We start from the raw sequence: 21,762 nt of genomic DNA on the forward strand, positions 1-21,762 counted from the left end.
AATACACATACATACATACATACCGTATACGGATAATAGAGTCCAAGTCCCCCCCACACCCAAACGTGTCCTGATCCCTGAATGGCTGCACCTGTAAACGACACACGCCGCCTCAACATCACCAAGTCCCAGATGCTGCGACAGTAAGCCAGCTCCCTCGCCTCTCACCCACCCCATCAGCGCGCGCGTCTGGTCCTCGCGCCGCCCGCTCCCACCCACCATGCACTCCTCCTTTGTGCGCGTCCAAAACGTCTTTGGCTTCTTCACCACCGTCGCCTGTGTCTTCGCCGCCTTCATCGCCGCCACCGACCTCTTCGCCGCCCGGACACCCACCGGCACCATTACGCCGCACAACATTCAAGTGTACGTGCTCCCTCTTGGCCGTGCTCGCTGGCCTATGCTTGACGCACGAGGCTCGGGGACAACGGAGCGCTGACGGAAACTTGGGGGGGAATCAGCGTCAAGGGCCGGCCGCATTACTACAGCTCCAAGAAGGAGGAGTACGCCATCATCAAGTTCTCCCTCGACGCAGACCTCTCCTCGCTCTTCACATGGAACACGAAGCAAGTGTTTGTCTACGTCACGGCTGACTGGCCCACGGCGCCCGGCCAAAACTCGTCAAACTCGGCCGTCATCTGGGACTCCATCATCACCAACCCGAGCGCCGACCACCTCAAGAACATTGGGCCCATTGCCATGAAGAAGCTCAAGAGAAGCTCCGAGGGCAAGACAATTGATCCCAGCAGGTAAGCATCCACAACTCCCTCTTCAAACGTCAATGCCTGACTCTTCTCCAGGGGCATCCTCAGGGTCAAAAACCAAAAGCCAAAGTACCAAATTACCCACCCCGGCGGCAAGATTGCCCAGAGCCAAGACGTCACGCTCAAGCTGCACTACAACGTCCAACCATGGGTCGGACTCCTCACCTGGAACATGGACAAGGATCTGGGCTTCTGGAAGGTCATCAACGGTGGCTCGAGCAACAAGTTTGATCTTCCCGCTATCAAGTCAAAGGACAGCAAGACCAAGAGCAAGGGCACATAGACAGAATTGCATCTAGCCATGGACCTGTAGTCGAGAACAACAAGATACATGGGCTGTCTGGAAACCAGCAAACGAAACAGGCCCGGCTGCTTCCCACGATACGTGAAACGGTATATCTAGTCAACATCTTGCCACCCAGGCATCGTAGGCATCCAACGCTCTATAGCAATAATCGTCCTCACCCACGACATAGACAGAACGACGCCTCGGCAATACCCATATGCGTACACGGCAAGACATCCGGCCCCGCCCGATACTGCCCAACGACGCCCCGAAAGTGATACAAGCCTCGGTCTCCCGGACCTGGCCAGCACCGCAGCTCAGCGACACTGTCACTGAGCAACATTGCTGCCGTTGGCGCGCTCCCCTCGTCCTCTGCTAGGAACCCCTCGTCCCCGACCACGACTACGGCTGCCGCGTCCGCCACGAGCGCTTTCCAGGTTTGCCGGAGGAGGAACGTTGCCATATTTCGGCGTCTGTTCCCGGGAGAGTGGGATTTGAGCCGCCTCCGAGTAGCCGCGGCTTCGTCCTCGACCGCCGCCACGACCTCTCTCGTTGGCGTTGCTTCCTCCGCGACTTTGCCCGTTCTTGCCTTGCCCGGGCGGCGTTGTGCCATTGGGGCTGTTTCGATAAACCAGCGTGCTATGGAGCAGAGGCGGCGCTCCGCCGCGCTGGTTGGGACCTCCGTGGCGAGAGGGAGAGTTGGCGCCGCCGTTGAGGGCACCACGCCACCCACCTCGCAAGACAGGGGGTGCTGGCGCATCCCTGTATTGCGGCATCCCCATCGATCCGGCGCGCCCCGTCGGTGCTGTGGCAGCTGTTCGCCTCTGCTGAGATTTGGACGACGCGGATATGACCTGCCTGTCCGTCGTGTTGAGCACCGAGGTTGACGCGACCGTCTGACCTCTGAACAATGGCGCTCTCTCGCCCAGAGTGGTGCCGCTCATAAACGGCGTGTCCCACACGACATCCAACAGCAGCGCAGTTGCAGTTCTACTGATTCCTGCGACCGTTCCTCGCGTGGCAATGGGGACCTTGCCTGATGCAGCCGCAAATGTCACCCGGTCGCCGAGACTGAAGGTCTGGTTGCCGAGCACGAGCTCTGCGTCCGCTGGCTTGAGAATGGCAGCACGAGGCACGCCGCGGAGCTTTTTCGGGGCAAACTCTTGCGCGGCCTGGGACATTTGCTCTCCAACTTTGGCCAATTCCATGACGACGTCAGAGTCGAGTTGCTCGGCTTCCAGTGGCACTCTCTCAAACTTGCCCGTCTCCTGCTTTTTCAACCACGCAACAATGTCTTTGATGCGCTGCGATGCGACGCTCGGGTCGTTCCACAGGTCTGTTTCCGAAGTCTCGCTTCTCTGAGGCTCCCTCTGGATTGCGACGAAAAAGTCGGGGAACGCCACCACGTAGTCCGCGATCAGCTTGACGGCGAGGGCGCTAAACTCCCAGCCCGAGGTTGACTTTCGCGAGTATCCCAGGACCTTGAGCTTGCGCGCTTCAAACTTCAAATTCAGGCCGAGGTTCAGCTTGAGGCCTGCCGAGTTTGTGACTTGATAGGAAGAGGTGATCTTGCTCAACACTAGAGGATGCATTCTGAGTTGCTTAGCGACCGCAAACGAGGGCGTATACGGGTTCCTGCTCTCAGCTTGGCGAATTAACGACTTGGCGAAATCCGGCTCCTTGTTTCGGAGTACAGAGACGATGATCTCGGTCTTGTTGTCGATGTGACTTGTGATTTCCAGAGGGCGCCCGTAGGCGTAGTCGCCGAGGAAGAAAGCTCGAGTCCCCACGGGAAACTCTTCTTCGACCGGGAGAGCGGCCTTTTCGATGAAGCGTTCGTCCTCGTTAAACACCTCGTCAACAATCGTTTGGGCGGCATATGTACTCCGCAAGCTAGGGTTCTCCGCGTATTCCTTGATCAGTGCGCCTTCTTCTGTCTTAACCAATCCCTTGAGCATGTGGACGTGAACGAGACACTCTACTTGCCCGACTGTGATTGCCAGACGTTTCGCGTACCAGCTCTCCAGATGCTCTGCCTCTCTGGAAAAATCGGTAGCTTCTCTGTTGGTGTGGTCCTTGGTGATGATGTCCTTTCCGTTCTCGGCCAGTTCAAAGGTGAACAGCTCGTCCTGGACTCTCATCACCCTGGCCTCTTGCAGGAATGGATATCCCACGTAACATCGCTGGCCCAGCTTAGCCTTCCACGTCTCTATGCTTGTGCGCATACTGGTGTCAGTCAGCGTCACGACGATGCTAGGATTCCTGCTGTCCGCCTGGAAGACGTTGACCCCGTAACCTTCAATCAGCTGCGCAGTATACGGCAGGTTGTGAAGAGTGGGAAACCCAGCCAGGGCCTCAATGTTGAGAAGGGCGCCACCTGTCAGGCCGGACAAGTGCTCGAGACCCTCCATGGCGGGCAAGTCGAATATGTTCTCGATGCAGCGGCAGTATTGGACGTCTGGAAAGATGCCCGGAAGCGGAGAGGCGTATGTGAAATTCACATCCTGTGAGTATGTGAACTTGAGGGGTACGCCGACCCCGTTCCGGGCCTTTTCGTCGTCGGTGAGGAGCTCATTGCAGGAAGCCATGGCGTCAAGGAGGCGCTTTTCGTCGATGAACGGGATCTTGACGACGGCCTCCCACTCCATCTTCTTGCCGTTCATGTCCAACTCGAAATCTCTGGGATAGAAGTCGATGATGGGGGAACCCGGGTTGGTCATCAGGTCGTGGTATACCGTGGGAACAATCTTCTTGCTGCGATCGGGGAGGACACCCATCAGCTGTTCGTAGGGCTTGAATGGCTGGCCCTTTTTGAAGTTGAGATCGGCACCGAGGCCTTTGACGACATCTGAAGGCGAGTGTAAGCTTTATATAGTTCGATTTCTCTTTCAACAGTTAACTTACCTGATATGAGGGGCGCGTAGTGATAGCCATAGAACCAGGGCCAAGACGCGATGCCCTTGTAATAGTAGAATAAGACCCACTGAAGGCCCTGGACATAATTCTCGCAGAGCGCCGTCTGCTCTTGGTCATACTTGTCCGCGGGCCATTCGGGGAACTTTTGCAGGTAGTACTTGGTCTTCCAGCCTTGATACTTGTCCTGGTAGAGCTTTTCATAGTGCTTCTGAGCATCCTCTGATGTCCTGTCAACAACCTGAGCTTTGTCGTACGTCTTGATAACACGCCACGCAGCTAAGTTTCCCTCGTCGTCGTCTTCGTCGTCGTCATCTCCATTCCTGGCGGGAAATGCAATGACGAGGTTGCGTTCGTCCTTGTCATTCTCCTTGGTTGACCATTCCAAATGCATGGCATCGGCAAGATCCTGGATGAATTTCCGGTCTGCTGCTTTCAGATTCGAGCCAAGGTCCAACGACTCTTCCGAACGATTCGAGACGAAAGGTCGGATTTTTTGTTTCCACAAGTCTCGCTGGAATGAGCTTATGGTAAGCTGATTGTTCCTAGGAGGCTTCCTGCTCATTGCGTTCTTTCCCGCCAGTTGCTGCTCCATCTGCTTAGAAGCAAACCACTTTTCATCGGAAACGTCGTTCTCGAAGGAAATCAGCTCAAGCTTGCTGAGCTCGTCCAACAGACTCCGCAGACGTTCCATATTGATGACCCCGTTTTCGTTGATGAAGCCCTGGCACTTTGGCAAAACTCTTTTGTATATCTTGAACATGTTGGCTAGAGCTCCCTCATTGATGTGAAGTCCGGGAAGATTCGGAAGGAAATCGTTTCCGACAAAAAAAGCCATCAAGATAAAGTCATCGATGACCCGCTCGAGATCAAATGCGAAGTCCAAGGTACCGTCTTGTTGTAATTCCTGGAACTCCAGCTCCAGGTACTCTCTCACGATACAGAGATGAAGAAGGTAAAAGTTCTGATGCTCGAGCTCCTTCGATTTTGTTTTAGAAGCTCGGCCAAACGTCACTTCTTCACGGAGAAGGCAGAAATGCGGATCATGGCTGAGTAGTCCAAGCATGATCAAGTCAGCGTCCAGGCCATAGAGACAATGGCGTACGTTTGGGTTGTAGTTTGGCTGCGCCTTGGCGTTGCGAATGTATTCCATGATCTTGTGCTCTCCCTCGCCTGGGACGTCGTGGCCCGAGAGCACAATCTCGCAGCCCTGCCACTCGGTGTCTTCCGAGACTTTCTTGTTGACGAAATATCGGAGTTGTTGGGATAGCCTGGCCATGAATGCGGTGCCTTGCAGCCCTCGTCAGCTTCTGCCCAGCGGCAACTGAGCGAGGGCAATGACTTACCTGGCGTGATGCAATTACTGTCAAAGGGCTCCTCTTTGGGCATTTCAACGCCTTCTCTGATGGCCTTTTCACGCGCATTTTCAGCATCCAAAGCGGTCCTGAATCGGCGAGATCGCTGCTGGTTCATCTTGGCACGCGGCGCGACACCGTCAATGGCCATGAAGAAGAGCTGTTTAGGCTTGATCTTGCCGAACAGATGCTCAATGTAGTTGAAGATTCGTATGAACATTTCCTCTTCGCTGATGCGGAATGTCGCATCCTCGCCGGCGTCCTTGTGGGTGCAGTTATGGATGATGCCATTCATGTCGAGCTACAGATTTCGGTCAGTCGCGGGCTAAATAGAGAGCCGGAGGAGCGCACATAGAGGCAGTCGAATTCGGGTATCCGATTTTCTGCAATAACTTGGGAAATGGCCGGATAGCGCTCTGAGAGCCATCTGAAGAACTTGGGGACACTGGGACAGCGGTTAGCCAAGGGCAACGGATGGGGGAAGAATTCAACGTGCCCCATGGTGTAGAATGCGAAAACTTGTCCGCCGACAGAATAGGCTGACAGCAAAAAACAAGACACAAAGTGGGAACGAGTAAGCGACAGCAGAGACCGGGAGCTCTGAACAAAATGCCGCGAGTCTGGCGCAAAATGAAGCGTCGGGTGAAACTGTCGGAGCCTGTGCGCGGTTTGCCACACGAAGAGGCGGAGGGGAGGAAGGGCTGGCGACGCTGGACGGTGCGCGCCTCGCCCAACAGCCGACGAAAGGAGAGGAGAGGAGAGGCGAGGAGAGAGGAGGAGGACGGAACGAGACGGAACGGTGTCGGTGTCGTGGCGAAAGGAGACGAAAGTGAGCGGCGGATTGCTTGCTTCTGCATTTAGCGATTCTTCTTAGAAGTTAGCGGGGCTCCGGAAGGGGGTGGCTGGAGCACCCCCAAGGCCTCGGCTCTAACTGGACTCCCTCACCGCCTTGCCGGCAGTTTTAAGCAGACGCCCAGAGTTGCCTTTCTTCACTTTACGCGCGACGCGTGCAGGCTCGTATTTTGCAGTCTCATCGCAAGCTCGGTCGCCAACGCCCCAAAGGCTCAGCCTCGGCCTCAACCTCAACCTCCATCGTGCTTGGTGCCCCTCCATCAGGCAATCCGCGAAATACCAACGTCAACCCTCATCCCTGGCCAGTCTGTTTTCCGCCATGGCTCCCGCGCAGGCCTCAGACCCTGAGGTCGACGGTGAGACCCCCTCCCTCGCCCCCAGCCGCATAACCTGCGATGATGCTGACGGCCGGCTCGCAGTCGACATGGTGCAGGACGACGACGACGATCAGGTGGAGCGCCTGATCAACGAAGGCAAGGGCCCGCGTCGTGAGCGAAGCTTTCGCGTTGGCTGACCTTTCGTAGAATACAAGACGTGGAAGAAGAACAGCCCCTTCTTGTACGACATGATTCTAGGGTATGCAAAACCTTGACCACGACTCCAGAACGACGCTCTGACATGGTTTAGAACCGCCCTGACCTGGCCTACCCTTACCGTCCAGTGGTTTCCTGATGTCAAAGAGCCCAAAGACAAGAACTATCGGATGCACCGCCTTCTGCTTGGCACCCACACCTCGGACGAGAGCACCAACTATCTCCAAATTGCCGATGTGCAGATTCCAAACGCTGTCGCGCCCAACCCCGACAACTACGACGAAGAGAGGGGGGAGATAGGCGGATATGGAAATGCCGGCGACGTCGCTGCAATCAAGTGCGACATAGTGCAAAAGATTGAGCACCCAGGCGAGGTCAACAAGGCCCGCTATCAGCCCCAAAACCCAGACATCATCGCTACCTTGTGCGTCGATGGCAAGATCCTCATCTTCGACCGCACAAAGCATCCCCTTCAGCCAGCCGCGCCCGGCAAGATCAATCCCCAAATCGAGCTTATCGGCCACAGGGCTGAAGGGTTTGGCCTCAGCTGGAACCCCCACGAGGCTGGCGGCCTGGCATCAGGCAGCGAGGACAAGACCATGTGTCTGTGGTAGGTCGCCAGCGTGCTTTTGCCTAAGCTGCATCCCAAAGTGTCCAAGCTGAACCAGTGACAGGGACCTCAAGACCCTTGAGGCAGACTCCAAGTCGCTGCGGCCTGCTCGCAGGTACAATCACCACACGCAGATTGTCAACGATGTCCAGCACCACCCCATCGCCAAGAGCTTCATCGGCACAGTTTCGGATGATCAGACTTTGCAGATTGTCGACGTCAGACAGAGCGAGACGAGCAAGGCAGCGCTCGTCGCCAAGCGCGGCCATCTCGATGCTATTAATGCTCTGGCCTTCAATCCAACCTCGGAGATCCTTGTTGCCACGGCTTCTGCAGACAAGACAATCGGCATCTGGGACTTGCGAAACGTCAAGGAAAAGGTGCACACGCTCGAAGGTCACAACGACGCGGTGACGTCTCTGTCATGGCACCCGACCGAGGCTGGCATTCTAGGCAGCGGCAGCTACGACAGAAGAATCATTTTCTGGGACCTGTCTCGCGTGGGCGAGGAACAGCTTCCCGATGACCAAGACGATGGCCCCCCTGAACTGTGAGTGTTGAGTCCCGACCCCAACGCCTCGGTATCAACGTCTAGATGCTGATTACGGATTATCCTAGGCTTTTCATGCACGGCGGGCATACCAACCATCTGGCCGACTTCAGCTGGAATCCCCACGAGCCATGGCTCGTGGCCAGCGCTGCGGAAGACAATCTCTTGCAAATCTGGAAGGTGGCAGAGTCCATCGTCGGTAAGGACGACGGTGAACTGCCTCTCGATGAGCTTGACCGATAGGTGAGGTGGAAGTTCGTGGAAATGAATCGGTCTTCATAGGATGAGGAGACTGTATTACTCTGGAGTCGGCGGCGACGGCGGGAGCGACGAAAAGAGTCCCGCGACTTGGCAACGCGACGGAGTCCACGGAGGGAAGCACATGCCATTGTTGATCAGGCCGGGAAAAGAGTTTGCGTTGAACTTGCGGAAACCCTCAAGTCACTTCCGCCTATGGCTGTGTGGTGAGGGGTGAGGAGATGCGCATTTCTTTGGCAATAGCAGTGAAGATTCATAAGATATCCTGCTCAGAGTGCCTGCGGTGGCCAAGCTCGAAGCACCGACAGAATGACCCCCTCGCCAGCCGCATTGTTTTCATTGGCAGACTCGTCCGAGTCGAATCATGGTTGCCACGTCAGTTGCGCAGCCGTCGTCTGCGAGTTCAAACTCGAAGGTGAACCGTTGTCCTTGCCAACCCGCTCACTGCGCATGCGAACTGAAGCTGGACCGTCGGTTGCCCCGTCAGCTGCCAACTGTTTACTGCAACCTCGCTCGGATGCTGTAGCCCTTGCATCACAGCTCCGTCACTTCCCGAGCCAGCGTTCTGCAAATCCACATTCCACCTCCAACCACTTCCAAAGCATCCTCTCCCAGCCCGATCCTGCTTCTCGGCACTCCACCCCCGAACGCCTTGAGCGTTGGATGAACCTCGACCATGTCGGGCCCTACTCGCCAAACGCCCGACGGCCAGCAGCCGGGCCAAGGCATCTACGACATGGAGCTGCCCCTGAACCCCGACAGCCTTCGGCGCAACGCGCGCGCGCACGGGTTCAGCGACCAAGAGGCCGACGTCTTGGCGCAGCTGGCGCTGCAGAAGCTGCGCGAGGCCATGGCCAGCAGCAGGGAGGGCGAGCCCGTGACGGCGCTGCAGATTGTCGAGGCCATCAAGCAGCACGCCGCAGAGGAGGCCGAGCGGGAGCGGGAGCGAGAGCGGCAGGCTGTGCAGCGCGAGGTGGACCTCTTTGACGCCATGTGCGAGCAGGAGCTCGGGGGGGGCCTCGAGCGCGAGGACGGCGATTTCAAGGGCAAGGGCAAGCAAACATGCCCCGGAGCCGTTCAAGACGACTCAGCCGGCCCGAGCAGCAAGCGGTGCAAGTTCACGGATGGCGGGCTGGAGGAATACTTTGGCCCAGGCGAGGATGCCTACGCCCTCTCTACCAACCAGGCCGATGCCAGCTTCAGCCTCAAGCATCACGGGATGGATCTCATCACCGCCCTCTGCCAGCGAGTCGAGCTCGCCGTCGAACTGGCCAAGCACCTCGGGCCCGAGGACCTTCTCAAGCTCTACAGCATGAGCCGGGCCTTTCACGACTCCCTCGACGGCCACCTGCTGTCGTCGATCCGTCAGATCCTTGCCCACAGGGCAGCCGAGGCCGGCAAGATCTTCCAGTTCAAGCTCTACCGCCGCCTCCTCGTGCCCGACCCGGCCGGCCGCACCTGGGAAGAGCAGCTCGGCACGCAGTCACCCGGCAGTCCGAGCGGCCGCAGCAACAAGCGCGAGGTGCGTTCCGTGCCCGGGCTCAGGTATCTGCAGCTCGTCCTGGTGCGGGACCGCTGCTGCAGGGACATACTCGCCGTCTTGGCCCGGCACGGCCACCGCATGCCGCCGGGCATGTACAAGACGCTGCTGCGCATGTGGCTCCTCATGGACGTGTCGACGTCGCACCAGCGAAGGGCGCTGCTGCGCAACCAGGAGCTGTGGACCGACGTGGACCTCTACAACGCCCAGCTTTTCATCGTCAAGCTCGGCATGCACTTCAACGACCCCATCTACGGCCCGCTCACCTTCGACATCCCGAGCCTCATCCTCGGCCAAAAGGGGCTCTACTTTCTGTGGCAGGTCCTGATGCGTAAAAGGTTCACCACGCCCGAAGATATCCTCGACGCCAAGGTCCGCTACGACTTTGAAATCCCGCAGGACGGCGGCGGACACGATTTCTTCGACCTGAAGGTCTACGGCGTTCCCTTTTGCGAGGTCGGCATCGGGCACATGGAGGGCTGGGGCAGGGGCCGCCGCCACCTGATGCGCCCCGACGAGCTCGTCCCCTACGAGGCCGTCGTCCGGGGCCTGGAGCTGGACGAGCACCTCATGCACATGATGACCTGGGGGTACTTTGACTGGCACACGGGCGAGAACCTGGTCCCCACCGAGGATGAGATGTACATCTCGGACGAGGAGCGCGTCCTCGCCCACATGGACACGAGCCACCTGTGGCAGAGAAAGCACGCCTTGAAGAAGCGCTGGGACACGCTCACCCCAGAGCAGCAGCGCAAGATCAGAGCCGACGACGAGGACGACGCCCTCCGCGCACTGGCCTGGGCCTCGGACCCACCCAGCGACACCGACGCCGAAGGCGAGGACAAGCCGCCCACGCTCGACGACGAGATCACCCGCGGCTTCATCATCCCCCCACAGAAACCCCGCGTCTCAGGCCCCCCCAAGCCCCCTTCCTTTGCAGGCACGATGGCGGCCTGGGCCGAGCTCGGCACCCAGGTCCTGCTGAGCCTCCCCGTCGAGCTTCAGGGCGACCAGCTCTTGCGTGCAGAGGCGATGCACAACTACCGAGCCCCCAGCGAGGAGCCGGCCGCCGCCTGGGACTGGGAGGCTTGGCTGGAGCAGGAGGGGCAAGGCTGCGAGGTGGATGCGGCCGAGGCGTTGGACGACGGCGACATGTCATCGTCGGGCGAGACGGAGGAGGATGCGTACATGGCGGGAGACGAGGACGACTTTGACTCGGGGAGCGAGCGGGACGAAAACGACGACGACGTTGACGACGCTGGACAGCACGAGGTCGAGGGCATTTGGAATGAAGCGGATCTCGAGAAGTACATCGAGGACTTCTTCGACCAAGTGGTGATTGAGGACAGTGTTGATCAGGGGCACTGCGGCTGAAGTGTCGACGCAGAGCGACGGCCACGACCAACACCTTTCGCTCGACGGCGCTTTCAAAGTCCAGAACCTAGAATACAGGAAGTCAATTAGTTCTGCACAGGCAGATAGCAAGATGCTGCGAAGATATCCCACGCCAGATATGGACCCCTGGATCCGAAGCTCTAGACGACTCTCTCTCCCTTCGCCGGTCCATGCAGCTCTCTCCACCAGCCGTGTCAGACGCAGTGTCAATACTTTTCAAATTCAACCTGTATCTCAGCTCCATACCAGTCTCCTCTTCCCGCTTCCAAGCCCTCCTTCCCCCACCCCAAGTGGTCTCTTTCTCGCTGAAAGAGCACTCATTAAAGACCAGGAAGGGACAAGAGACAGACAAGTCGCCCCGACCATCCAGCAGCCAGCCAGGCAAGCAATTCAATGGCCCCAAGAGGCCCCCGACTCCTAGCCAGCTTTTCCCGTGCCCTCCTCTCCGATCCAACCCAACTCCCCAGTCCAGTCCACAGAGAACCTGAAAAGCCCGGAAACATGGCCCAAGCCAAACCGCGTTGTCAAAGACCAAAGCACAGATAAAAGGAGTGACAGCAAAAAAAACAATGCGGCGGGTGCAGAATGCCCGAAATCCTTGGGTTGTGACTGAAGACGCAGACGCCAGGAGCTGAATATTTGAGTCGCTCACCGAGGCCAAAGAAACACCCCTTACACTCCCTTTCGCTATGCACCCCTCCCGGGACAACAAAAGGTTTCCAGCAGTTCCACGCCCAAGCACCTCCCACAGCAGTCGGTTTGCATCATCTGAGCGGCGCAGATGCAGGGCCGCCCCCCACGAAAGAAATAGCAGATGCCTAGCAAAAAGCCTGTGCCGAAGACTCGTCGAACCGGAACAGCCGTGGTATAGTCACTTTTGTCTTCCAGCCCTCAAATTTCAACACATGCCTCCTGAAATACGAAAAGTGCCCGACACTCCCGTCCTGGTCCTGGAAATCAAACTCGCACCGATGCTCCCCCCCTTCTGCTCCCCGTTGAAACAGCAAACTAAGTCCAGAAGATTTTTGCCAAGGCCAAGTGCTCTATGTTCATTCCAAAGTCGCTCCGTTGTGCAAGGACGAAAGACGACGCGGGAAAGATGCGCAACCGCAGAGGTGACGACGCTATCCGAGTGGGTGGCATTCCGTGCACAGCGACGCGTTTAGCTGTGCTTTGCTACCACGTCACGGCCTAGGCGGGCGATTTGCTCGGAGGAGCACCTCCACCGTTCTGACGACCGTCGCCGCCCCCAACGCTAAGACCGCTGATGCCGCTAGAGAGGAAGGCAAAGGGGTCGTTTTCGCCATTGTTATTGCCGCCGTAAAAGTTGTTCGATGGAACGGGGCCCGCGGAAGCCGGACCATTAGTCGCCGACTGGAAAGCGGCCTCGGCAGCCCTGCTATCGAATGGCCCTGCAGCGTGGGACCCGGGAGCGGCTCCAAAGCCTTGATTGTTGAGGGAGCTGGGATAGTTTCCGGCGCCGCCACCAAGACCGGATGGCAGAAAGTGGCTTGGCGGTCCTCCAAAGTGCTGGTTATAGCCCCCACCGGATGCAAACGAGTTGCCAGAGCCAAAGGGCCCGGGGCCCGGGGTCCCAGCCATGGATCCCTGGCTCATACTGTACTGCGAGGAATTATCCATTGGAGACGGGTATCCCGAGTCGGCCACGACAGCGGCTCCGGCACGGCTTGCTCCACAGCGAAGGCAGCACACATTCTTGGCGAAGTTGTGGTAGCCGCAGACCTCGTTCCCGCACTTCCAGTCGCCGGCGCGGAAGGGAACAACGCCGCCTCCACCCATGCGACCGCCGTGGCCCATGGGACCGTGGTGTCCGCCACCATGGGGGGGGGGAGGCATCATGGTCGGCGGGCCGTAGTTGTAGCCATATCCGCCGCCGCCGCCGCCACCGCCACCTCCACCCATTTCAGCCGCAGGGCCGGGACCCATGGCCGGGAAGGAGCAACGGAAGCATGCGGTTCGGCGCTGGAAGTTGGAAAAGCCGCACGAGGGGCAGGTCCAGTCACCGGGTCGAGGACGATTCTTGCTCGGAGGGAACGGCGTCAAGATGTCCTGGGCGCGGTCCAGGACACGGCTGGACGAGGGAGATACCTCAATGGCCTTTTCGTTCAGTGCACGCCCGTTCATGCACAGGCTCTCGGCAGCCTGGAGGAGATCAGCAGCTATCCTTGGCTCGGTGAGGTGCTCAGGAGGTAAGGCAAAGGACTGGGACCCTTGTACCACCGAAAAGGGGAAAAGGGGGGAGGGGGGAGACGCATTGGCTTACCTCTTCATGGGACGAGAACACCGCAAAGCCGGTACCAGTGGGCTTATGCTGTTCCGGAGTACGTAGTGTCCAAAAGGCGATTGGACGCCCACCAAACTGGGTGAACCAGCTTTCAAGCTCCGATTGGGTGGTGTCGTGCGGGAGGCCAGACATGTGAAGAACCTTACTCCTCTCAGATAGAAACGCTCGCACGTCAGCCCTGGCATCCATCGGCCTGGTCAACACATCCGGATGCTCCTGGGGAGGCTGTGATTTCCGGATCAGGCCGCGAAGAACACGGGCAAGAGTGATAGCTTCCTCCATGGCGCGGCGCGGCGAAGCAGGTGCGAGAGCCTGCAGGTGGAACGGGAGATTATGCTTGATCGGAGCACTCGACTGTACCGGCTCGACCTCGAGGGCGGCGCAGATGTTGGACAGCATCGAAGGCCCAAATGGCAGGGATTCGGGATGATGCTGCTGCCATCGCTGATACTCGGTTCGCAAGTCAAAGGTACGCGAGTGCTGCAGATAGGGAGGGAGCACGACGGCCTTGTCACGAGCTTCTCGGGGTAGTTGTACACGAAGATCCCAAGCATCGAGAGTGACGAAGACGAAATCGAGGTTCTTGGAAGTCAGATACTCGGTAGCAAACGTGTCGAATCGAGAAATGGCGTCTCTAAAGGTACCGGCGTTCCGAACATGTTCCCAGGTCAGGGTGGTCAGGCTTGCTAAGAAAAAGTTTTATGATAAGCCGCGGGTTGTTCGCCACGCATGTGCTTGTCTGCCAGCCCCGATGTGCACGGAAAACTCAATGACTGAAACTTGAGGCGCGAGGGCAACGCGAAACGGCACGGGGCGCCGAAGGCGAAAGGGGGTCGGGGCGTCAGGTCACTTACTGCAAAGCGGAGTAATCGGAGTGTTGACTGGCTTGACAAGAACACTCTCGTGGGTGATCTATTGGGTTGAAGACACGGGGTCAGCAGGAAACGGGGGGAGAAAGCAAGGGTGGGCGCGATATGGACCACTCACCTCCTCTAGCGAGTTGGCGTCGAGAAGAATCCATCCAAGCTCAATGACCTCGGCGGAATCCTTGGTGACGTAGACACCGTGTTCATCGCAAGTCGTGGCCACATGGATGACAACGTAGCGGTCGATATTGAGCTGTGGCTGCGAAGACATGATGGGGGCGGGCGGCTTCGGGACCGGCTCGACAGCACGGGAGTGTCGACGCGGAAAGCTCGCTGGCGAGTCGGGCAGTCTCCTAGAAGAGCTTCAGGAGGCAAGGGGCAAGAAGCTGCGACCCGGCCGGCTCAAGGTGTGCGGGATCGAGATTGGCAGAGATGGCGGCCTCGAAGCTCTAGGTCTTGCAGAGCAAAAAGAGTCGCAGACCGGAGCTGGGGAATCAGACAGGCCGAAGGCGAAAGTGAAAGGGGTAGAGAGGATGGAAAAGGCAAGCTCCGAATGGCGAGCGAAGGAGAGATCGGCTGCGCCCAGCCAGAAATGCGCAAGGGGCCCTCGGGATCAAGCTGAGGTTGAGGTAGGATGGGGCTTGAAAATGAGGGAACGGGGGTGCAAGGAGGAGGCTGCCAGCTGGAGGGTTGCGTGGAAATTTGGCGGCCCGTGGCGGAGTTTCCACCAAGCCAGCCGAACGGGCTCGGTTCGGTTGGGCCCAGCAGGCATGCTGTCAGCTGTTTGGCTGACCCTGACCCTCTGCAGCGGCGCGGCGGGAGCGCTGTAATTCACGGCTAGGTACTAATTACGGGGCCATCGTCTCCTTTTTCTCACAGTGCCTGCGAAGTCCTGTACCTACCCCTACCAACGCACCAGTCACACGGGTTCTGTCGCGCATTCGCCGTACCTGGTGCCGTCATGCCGTGTGTTTGGTCAATGCTGGTTGAGCTGCGAATCAAAGGGGGCCACCATTTTCTTTTCTCTTCCTCTTCAGAGAGCAGGCCGGGGAGGATGAAATAGTTGTGTAAGCTGTCTTCCGAGCTCCAACACTGTGCCTGCCTGATGGGGGACCTTATTATTATTCATCACGGATGTACCGCGCCAGCTCTTTCTTTGCTCTCGGGAGCTGGATTCACAGCAAGAGGATGAAGCCATTCCTCCCGGGAGGAAGTGCAACAATGATTGACATGTTGCTCCCCGGAGCTATGCTTTGGCTTTTTTTGTATAAAAAGTGTATATAAAATCCACGCAGCAACGGACAGTCGTTGACTCTACCGCGACTTCTTGCCTAGCGCCGCCTCCACAGCTGGTTATTTACGGAGTAGGTACAGATACGGACAAGGTTGCTCCAAGCCGTGCCCTATTACCGGTACGACGAGGGCTTTGCGACTCCGCGGCTGCTGATTCATCAGCTGCTGTCGGCAGCGCTAGCGGCTCCCGGAAGCTGACCCGGGGCATTGAGCGTCTGTGACTGCGACTTTGGAATTGGAAAAGGGGAAGCAAGTTCATGGATGAGGGCAATACCACGTGTTGGGCACGTCGAGTGTCGCCTGTAACCGCGTCTCACGGTGCGAACTGTCGTGGCACTAAGGCGTCATAACGGGAAAGCGCCTTTTTTGGTGACAGTGCCGAGTGCGAAACACCGAGCTTTGACACTCTCCGTGCCCATAATTGGCTTGCTTGGGTACCCTCAAAGTCTATGGAAAGCCGGCACGATTTGGTGGCCTGACTAATTATATGCAGCTACCGACTTGGCTCGCGCCTGTGAGATTTAGCATGGGTCCCTTATCGGGGCTCACGTATCACGTTAAAGAAGCTACAAACAGCATTCAATGCCAGTTGCCCCTTCGGAGGTGCCTCCACTCTTGGTGACATATCAAAGCGTTGCCAGCACCGAGTCGTTGTCGGGGCATTGAGGTGCTGATAAGTCTCGCCCTTCATCTTTGCTGCAGCTCCTCGCATTCAGCCACCGCGCCTCGTCCGTTCCGTACCCGTGGGCAAAGGGAGGGAAGCATCCTGTGCTGCGATGCTAGTGGCCCATGCCACCGGGATTGGTGAATTCACCAAATTCTGCTGGGCTTTTCGCGAGTACTGTACTTTTTGACCCCCCTTGGCCGGCCTTGAGCTGGGTTTACTGACGCATCGGAGAGCGCCCCGTTGCTGGGCGAGGCATGGTATGATGGGGCATCGGCATTGGCCTCGAAGCATGATGTAGTGGCAATGCAGTTGAGTGTGACTCCATTTGCGTTATCGGTCAAGGGTGCGAGGCTGAGTGTTTCTAGTTTTTTCATACTCTCGCCCGTCATGCCCTGACAAGGGCCTGCTGTGCACCAAAGGAAGACCTACCTGACCACGTATTACGCGTACCATGGATGGCAATGACTTTTGTCCCCTTCTCCTTCCTCTTGACAGAGTTGTCTTGAAGCCCTCGACCTGGAGCTGAGACTGTTGGACTGGCTTTTACCATTCGGTATTGATGGGGTTCCGTCGGTTCGTCTCCAAGTTTACGCAGACCAAAACTGTGTGAGTACGAAGTGTTCAGAGCATGGAGGGCTGCTTAGAGGACGAACATGTGTGCCTTACGTCATTCAGCGCACTCGGTAGGGCCACTGCTCGGAACTGTGTGCCACTGCTGCCCGTAACTTAGAGGGCACGTCAGGTACGCGTCACGTCATCATCCCACTGCCTGCGAATGCGGTTGCCTAGGGCCCCCCTCAGCCGGTTAGGTAGATACATGCCTCACCCATGAGTGCCGAGAACAAAAGGCATGTATCACAGTAGCTAGCAAACGGCCCGAGGCTCCTTGCCTAGCATGACCTGTTTCTATTACCTACTGTACGTCGATGGAACCCAGCTGCTCCCCGCCCTTCATAACGCAATACTCTCCAACTACACACTCGGTGATCTCCGACCAACCGTCGCATCCCTTTCAACCAGCACTATTGAATATCTCGTGGACTTCGCCGTGAGCCAAGAGCCACAATCGCACTCGCTCACCAAGCAGATCGTGCCCGCGATCGACACCAACTCGACCACCCCAGACTGAATCGCGATCCGCTTGAGCCGCCACCATGGGCGTCGCCTCCGCTGTTCTCATTGTCATCCTCACCATCTTCTGTAGGTTTTCGTCACGGTATGGACGCAACCTTTGTCGCTAACGTGTCTCGCAGTCCCTCCGCTGGGCGTTTGGGCGGTGGCAGGATGTGGGATGGGTATGTGGGCCTTGAGCCAGACCCGGACGGTAGTCTGCTGACGTGCCGGTAGACCTCTTCATCAACATCTGCCTGACGGTCCTGGGCTACCTACCTGGCCATATCCATGCGTTCTACATCGAGTACGTCTACTACGACCGCCGCGAGCAGGCCCACGAGGGACGCTTCCCAACCGGCCCAGCTCCTGGGGTCTATTCGGACAATGTCCAGACTGGGGGTCAAGGCTACGGCACGATTGCTCAGCCTACCGGCTAGAGGCATGTGAGAGGATATGAGTAGGGAGCCTTGAGCGGACAAGGTGGTCATAATTGTTGGGAGCTTGCCTTAAGGAAGCTTGTTTTTAAATGTGGTCCGAGGAGTCGAGGGCATGCTGGTTTTATCCATTCTTGTCGTTCACACGACGTTAATGGTGTTTTGTCGGTCTCTGGCAAGAGTGTAAGGAGGGGTTCGCCGAGCAATAGTTATTGTTTCCACGGTTGAGTCTTTTGATATTTACGTCGACCCTCTAATATGGAAGCCAGCCGAGGCGCAGGTTCAAACCACTTTCATGCGGGGTCCCATTAATTTGGTTGACGAGTGACGTGCGAGCAACATATTTTGTTTGTCAGGCCACAGAGAGCGACTGGTAGTCGTGAAAGGGCGAGTGATGCGCCCAGGTGCTCACCGCAGGATAACTCGATGGGCGCAAGTCTCAATCGATCCGCACTGGGGCTCAAAGCCGCGGCTCCCGTATGCCTTTTTATCGCGAGACATGGTCTCGGTGTGGAGGGGTCGTGGAGGACAGGCACAAGTACGTGCTCCTCTTCGCGCACGGCCATGGACCGGCGCAAGAACTGGCACGCGCCACGTCTCCCGCGCCAAACTCGCTGGCAACTCGTGGACGTTGATTGTCCAACCATTCGGGCGAGCCATCGTCTCGTCTCTCGACTAAGCTAGGCACGCTGTCTCGCCCGTCGTCCAAGGCACCGAAGTATCCCGCTGACCCCGCCATGAGGAAGCCAATCAGTGACTCACACGCCTGTGGTGGGGCTCGAGGTGCGCTCTGAGTGAGCGCTCGGGCGCGAAGCCGTGTAGAGGGTGACTCTGACACCGTATGGGTCTCTGTCTCAGCAGTGCCGATCTAGCCATGCCTGGCTAGCTAGCGGCCTCTCTGGCGGCAATCTGCTTGAAGATGCAATAGTCGAGAAGGCCAGCCGTCTAGGCCGCGACAGTGCGGGATTCACAAAAAGGTCGACGACTCTCAAGGACTCATGCAGTTCGCAAAGTGTCGGCCGTTTATCACCCCCTCTCCAGCATCCTCTAGCATGCGTTGTGCCTCGCTGCACGCACGCACGCAGTAGCACATTGTACATGCGAATAGTGTCCTACGGAATCTGCACGCCCGCATCTCCTTCGTCCACCGACACGTCCCCTCTCCTCCCGGCCCCCTTGCCAGTTACCAAAGCCTACCCTTTCGGCGACAGCCACGACACCTCTCATGCAGCCACGGCCACGTTTCAATCACCGCCCAGTCGTGTCCCTTGCTCCTCTCGCCTCTCGCCTCTCACCTCTCGCCTCTCTCATCTCCTTCTCTCCAACCCCAACCGCTCGCTGCAGACCGACTGCTTCTCGACCGTCGTGTCTCTCGTCCAAGCATCCTGCTGCTTACGCACCTCCCCCTCCCGTCTTTCCGTTGGAACTCTGTCTACGCCCCGTCGTGGGCGTAGCCCTCGGCACAGTGCACTCGACTGACACTGGACAACTGATGGGCATGCAATCGGCATCCCTGTGAACCACGACGAACACGTCTTGTCAGTCGGCCACTCCCGAGCCGCTCTCTATGGGCTCCAGAGGCACAAGGCGAAGCAAACCCCTGTCTCCGATGCCCGACCCTTATATGCATCCCGACTCTCGTCCTCCCGCCATGTCTCCGCCCACCGCCGCCTCTCACTCCTCCTCTCGCCACAATTTTCCGCCCTCGGCTGTCTCGTCTTCACGTCGCCCTGCAGATCCTAGCCGGGACGCCTTCCCCTTCTCCTTCAACCGCCCATCCCGAGCCAATCCATCCTCGACCAGTCTTGTGCCCTCTACTGCAGAAGGCAAGCCCATTCCCCTCGACGACTCGACTGCTGAGCATCGCACATCGGCTCTCCGAGAAATCAACAACCATTATCCCAGCCGTCACCAGTACGTCAAGTCCAGCGGGGCACAAAGCAGCACCTACTCGGAGCCCGTCATCGTCCGCAGCTATCATCCTCCTGTTCCTGGCCGCCGGCTCATGGGCACAAACGGTGCCGGCTGCGTCGCTCACGGGAGATCTACATCCGCGTCGGGATCGGATGCCGGTGGTCCTGGAGCATTTGTCACTCGTGGCCTCCCCTTTGCCAGCAAAGTCGGCTCTGCAGGAACCGGAATGCTGGGCACAATGGCCCTCACCCGTGCAAATAAGGCGTCTGCGGTCCACATTCAACAAGAGACTCGACTGCCGCCGGTGGAGGCGTTCAGCTTCAAGAGCTTCATGGCCAACATGGAGGCACAAGGCGGCGGTGACGATATCAATGCTGACCTGGACCGCATAGCCGAGATATGTGCCAGGTCTAGATATTCACTAAGCAACCAGTACGAGGTTCACTACGCCCCTCACGGCTCGGGCGCCTCCTTCCTGGCCGCCGCACAACAGCACCATGACATTCAAGGCCCCACCCTGCAGGCTGTGTCGTCGGATGATGAGCGGAGCATGAAGCGACAGAAGAGAAAACGTCATGGCGGAAGGAGGAACAGCCGGGCCATGGGTACGCTCGAGACCATTATGTCGTCAAGCCGGTCCTCGGATGAGGAAAAGTCCAAGCAAAAGTCGGCAGCTGACATTGCTGACGGAATCCGCGGACGGGCCTCGTGGAAGGAATCTGACACCCCGTCACCTACCACATCATCTGGGAGTACCTTTGAAGATGCAAACCTGCAGCACGAGCAAACTCCCTGCAAGGCACAAGCAAGGCGGCCGTCGACTTCGCTGGCACTCATTGACGGCTCGAGGCAGAGCCCTACCCCGCCTGATGCAGCTGAACCAAGACCGACGGCCAGTGGCCTAGTCGGCCAGCCAGCACTACCTCAGGCGTCGACGAGCCACTTGGAAATTCGAACCGCTCCGGAGCAGACACTGGAAGCTCATGGGCATATTAAAACCGCATCTGCTCCGCCTGCGGGCGGTTGCAACATGCCCATGGCCAAAGGCTCTATCCCTTCAATTCAGGAAACTGGACCCGGAGCTGGACTACTAACTGTAATCGGAGGTTGGATACCCTGGGCATCATCCGGGAAACATGGCGGCCGCGCTGAAGGGAGCCTCCGGCATCTCTTGAAGACGGCGGACTACAACAAGGGAAAAGGCGTTGCCAAAGCCTCATAACGAGACGAAAGATCGTCCAGGGAGACCAAGAACCTCGACTTCGCGATACCGCTGACGTGCCGTGCCCACCACAAGAGATGATCCAATCCTCTATTTCAGCGGCCTGGGGCGTTCGGCGACTGGCCTGCTTGGCCGATGTAGATGGAGCCCCAGGGGGCCAGTTACTAAATATGACTTGACGACGTGCAACGGAAATTTCTTTGTGTCTTGCGGATCTTCAAGAGGCAGTCACCATCACTGGAACACGGATTATTAGGCCAACAAGGCCGCAAAGTGCTCTTAGATCCCGCGGGTCGCACACGGCCCGTGTGGTCACCGACTGACGGATGCGGCTTCGGGGAAGGGCAGGAAACTACATTCATTCCCTAGCCAGAATGCCGTGCCCTTTTCTCCAAGATAAACCCTCCATTCACGTCATCCACAATGATGCCAACAGCCCATCCGTCAAACGATCCGTGAGGTCCAGCAACTTTGATCTCTCACCATCTTCGTGGACAGTCAGGGGCCCGATCACAAAACAAAGACAGGAGACGTCGAACAAGACCATTCCAACACAACCATTGCCTCGCCCCTCTTGACCGTCGTAAAGCATCCGTCAACTTTACATTTTCCGGCGCCATCGCGTGAATGCCGGCAGCCGTTTGTTCACAAACACGGGCGACGTACTCTAGACCGCCCGATGTCCGCTACCCTCTGACGCACACAAGGCCTCCCCAGTGCAATGATTACCTCGCACCTTTCCACATTTGTTTCCTCCGTTTCATGGCGAGCCGTCAGCTCGCCAACGTGGGCCATGTAGTCGCTGTCTGATAAGCTCTGCCACGCACAAGACCTCCCAGTGAAACAATTGCATCGCACCTTTCCGCGGTGGAGACCACCGTGGCCAAGGCGGAGG

At 57.9% G+C, this 21,762-nt stretch overlaps 7 protein-coding genes across 7 annotated transcripts; 5 read left to right on the top strand and 2 right to left on the bottom strand.

Moving 5' to 3' along the window:
* Positions 1-220: 220 nt before the first annotated feature.
* Positions 221-1,044, top strand: HRG_03155 (signal peptidase subunit domain-containing protein; the record flags this gene model as incomplete). Its single annotated transcript, XM_044861626.1, has 3 exons — positions 221-363; positions 459-746; positions 798-1,044. 3 exons carry the CDS (start codon positions 221-223, stop codon positions 1,042-1,044), a joined length of 678 nt encoding a protein of 225 aa, XP_044722652.1.
* A 178-nt stretch (positions 1,045-1,222) lies between these two features.
* HRG_03156 (5'-3' exoribonuclease) lies at positions 1,223-5,816 on the bottom strand (the record flags this gene model as incomplete). The annotated part of the gene is made up of 5 exons (XM_044861627.1): positions 1,223-1,347; positions 1,445-3,895; positions 3,952-5,250; positions 5,307-5,616; positions 5,667-5,816. 5 exons carry the CDS (start codon positions 5,814-5,816, stop codon positions 1,223-1,225), a joined length of 4,335 nt encoding a protein of 1,444 aa, XP_044722653.1.
* A 670-nt stretch (positions 5,817-6,486) lies between these two features.
* Positions 6,487-8,103, top strand: HRG_03157 (histone-binding protein RBBP4 or subunit C of CAF1 complex domain-containing protein; the record flags this gene model as incomplete). Its single annotated transcript, XM_044861628.1, has 6 exons — positions 6,487-6,523; positions 6,587-6,640; positions 6,692-6,743; positions 6,795-7,310; positions 7,375-7,860; positions 7,929-8,103. The coding sequence occupies 6 exons, from the start codon at positions 6,487-6,489 to the stop codon at positions 8,101-8,103; spliced, it is 1,320 nt and encodes a 439-aa protein (XP_044722654.1).
* A 691-nt stretch (positions 8,104-8,794) lies between these two features.
* HRG_03158 (putative histidine kinase group protein) lies at positions 8,795-11,032 on the top strand (the record flags this gene model as incomplete). The annotated part of the gene is made up of 1 exon (XM_044861629.1): positions 8,795-11,032. The coding sequence occupies one exon, from the start codon at positions 8,795-8,797 to the stop codon at positions 11,030-11,032; it is 2,238 nt and encodes a 745-aa protein (XP_044722655.1).
* Positions 11,033-12,244: 1,212 nt separating this feature from the next.
* On the bottom strand, positions 12,245-14,495 carry HRG_03159 (zn-finger in ran binding protein and others domain-containing protein; the record flags this gene model as incomplete). Its single annotated transcript, XM_044861630.1, has 6 exons — positions 12,245-13,216; positions 13,338-13,454; positions 13,530-13,670; positions 13,728-14,044; positions 14,213-14,270; positions 14,346-14,495. The coding sequence occupies 6 exons, from the start codon at positions 14,493-14,495 to the stop codon at positions 12,245-12,247; spliced, it is 1,755 nt and encodes a 584-aa protein (XP_044722656.1).
* Positions 14,496-17,338: 2,843 nt separating this feature from the next.
* On the top strand, positions 17,339-17,734 carry HRG_03160 (proteolipid membrane potential modulator domain-containing protein; the record flags this gene model as incomplete). The annotated part of the gene is made up of 3 exons (XM_044861631.1): positions 17,339-17,384; positions 17,438-17,479; positions 17,532-17,734. 3 exons carry the CDS (start codon positions 17,339-17,341, stop codon positions 17,732-17,734), a joined length of 291 nt encoding a protein of 96 aa, XP_044722657.1.
* Positions 17,735-19,382: 1,648 nt separating this feature from the next.
* Positions 19,383-20,515, top strand: HRG_03161 (uncharacterized protein; the record flags this gene model as incomplete). The annotated part of the gene is made up of 2 exons (XM_044861632.1): positions 19,383-20,250; positions 20,499-20,515. 2 exons carry the CDS (start codon positions 19,383-19,385, stop codon positions 20,513-20,515), a joined length of 885 nt encoding a protein of 294 aa, XP_044722658.1.
* Positions 20,516-21,762: the final 1,247 nt, after the last annotated feature.

Source organism: Hirsutella rhossiliensis, assembly GCF_020360975.1.
Source record: "Hirsutella rhossiliensis strain HR02 chromosome Unknown scaffold00003, whole genome shotgun sequence".
Taxonomy (NCBI): domain Eukaryota; kingdom Fungi; phylum Ascomycota; class Sordariomycetes; order Hypocreales; family Ophiocordycipitaceae; genus Hirsutella; species Hirsutella rhossiliensis.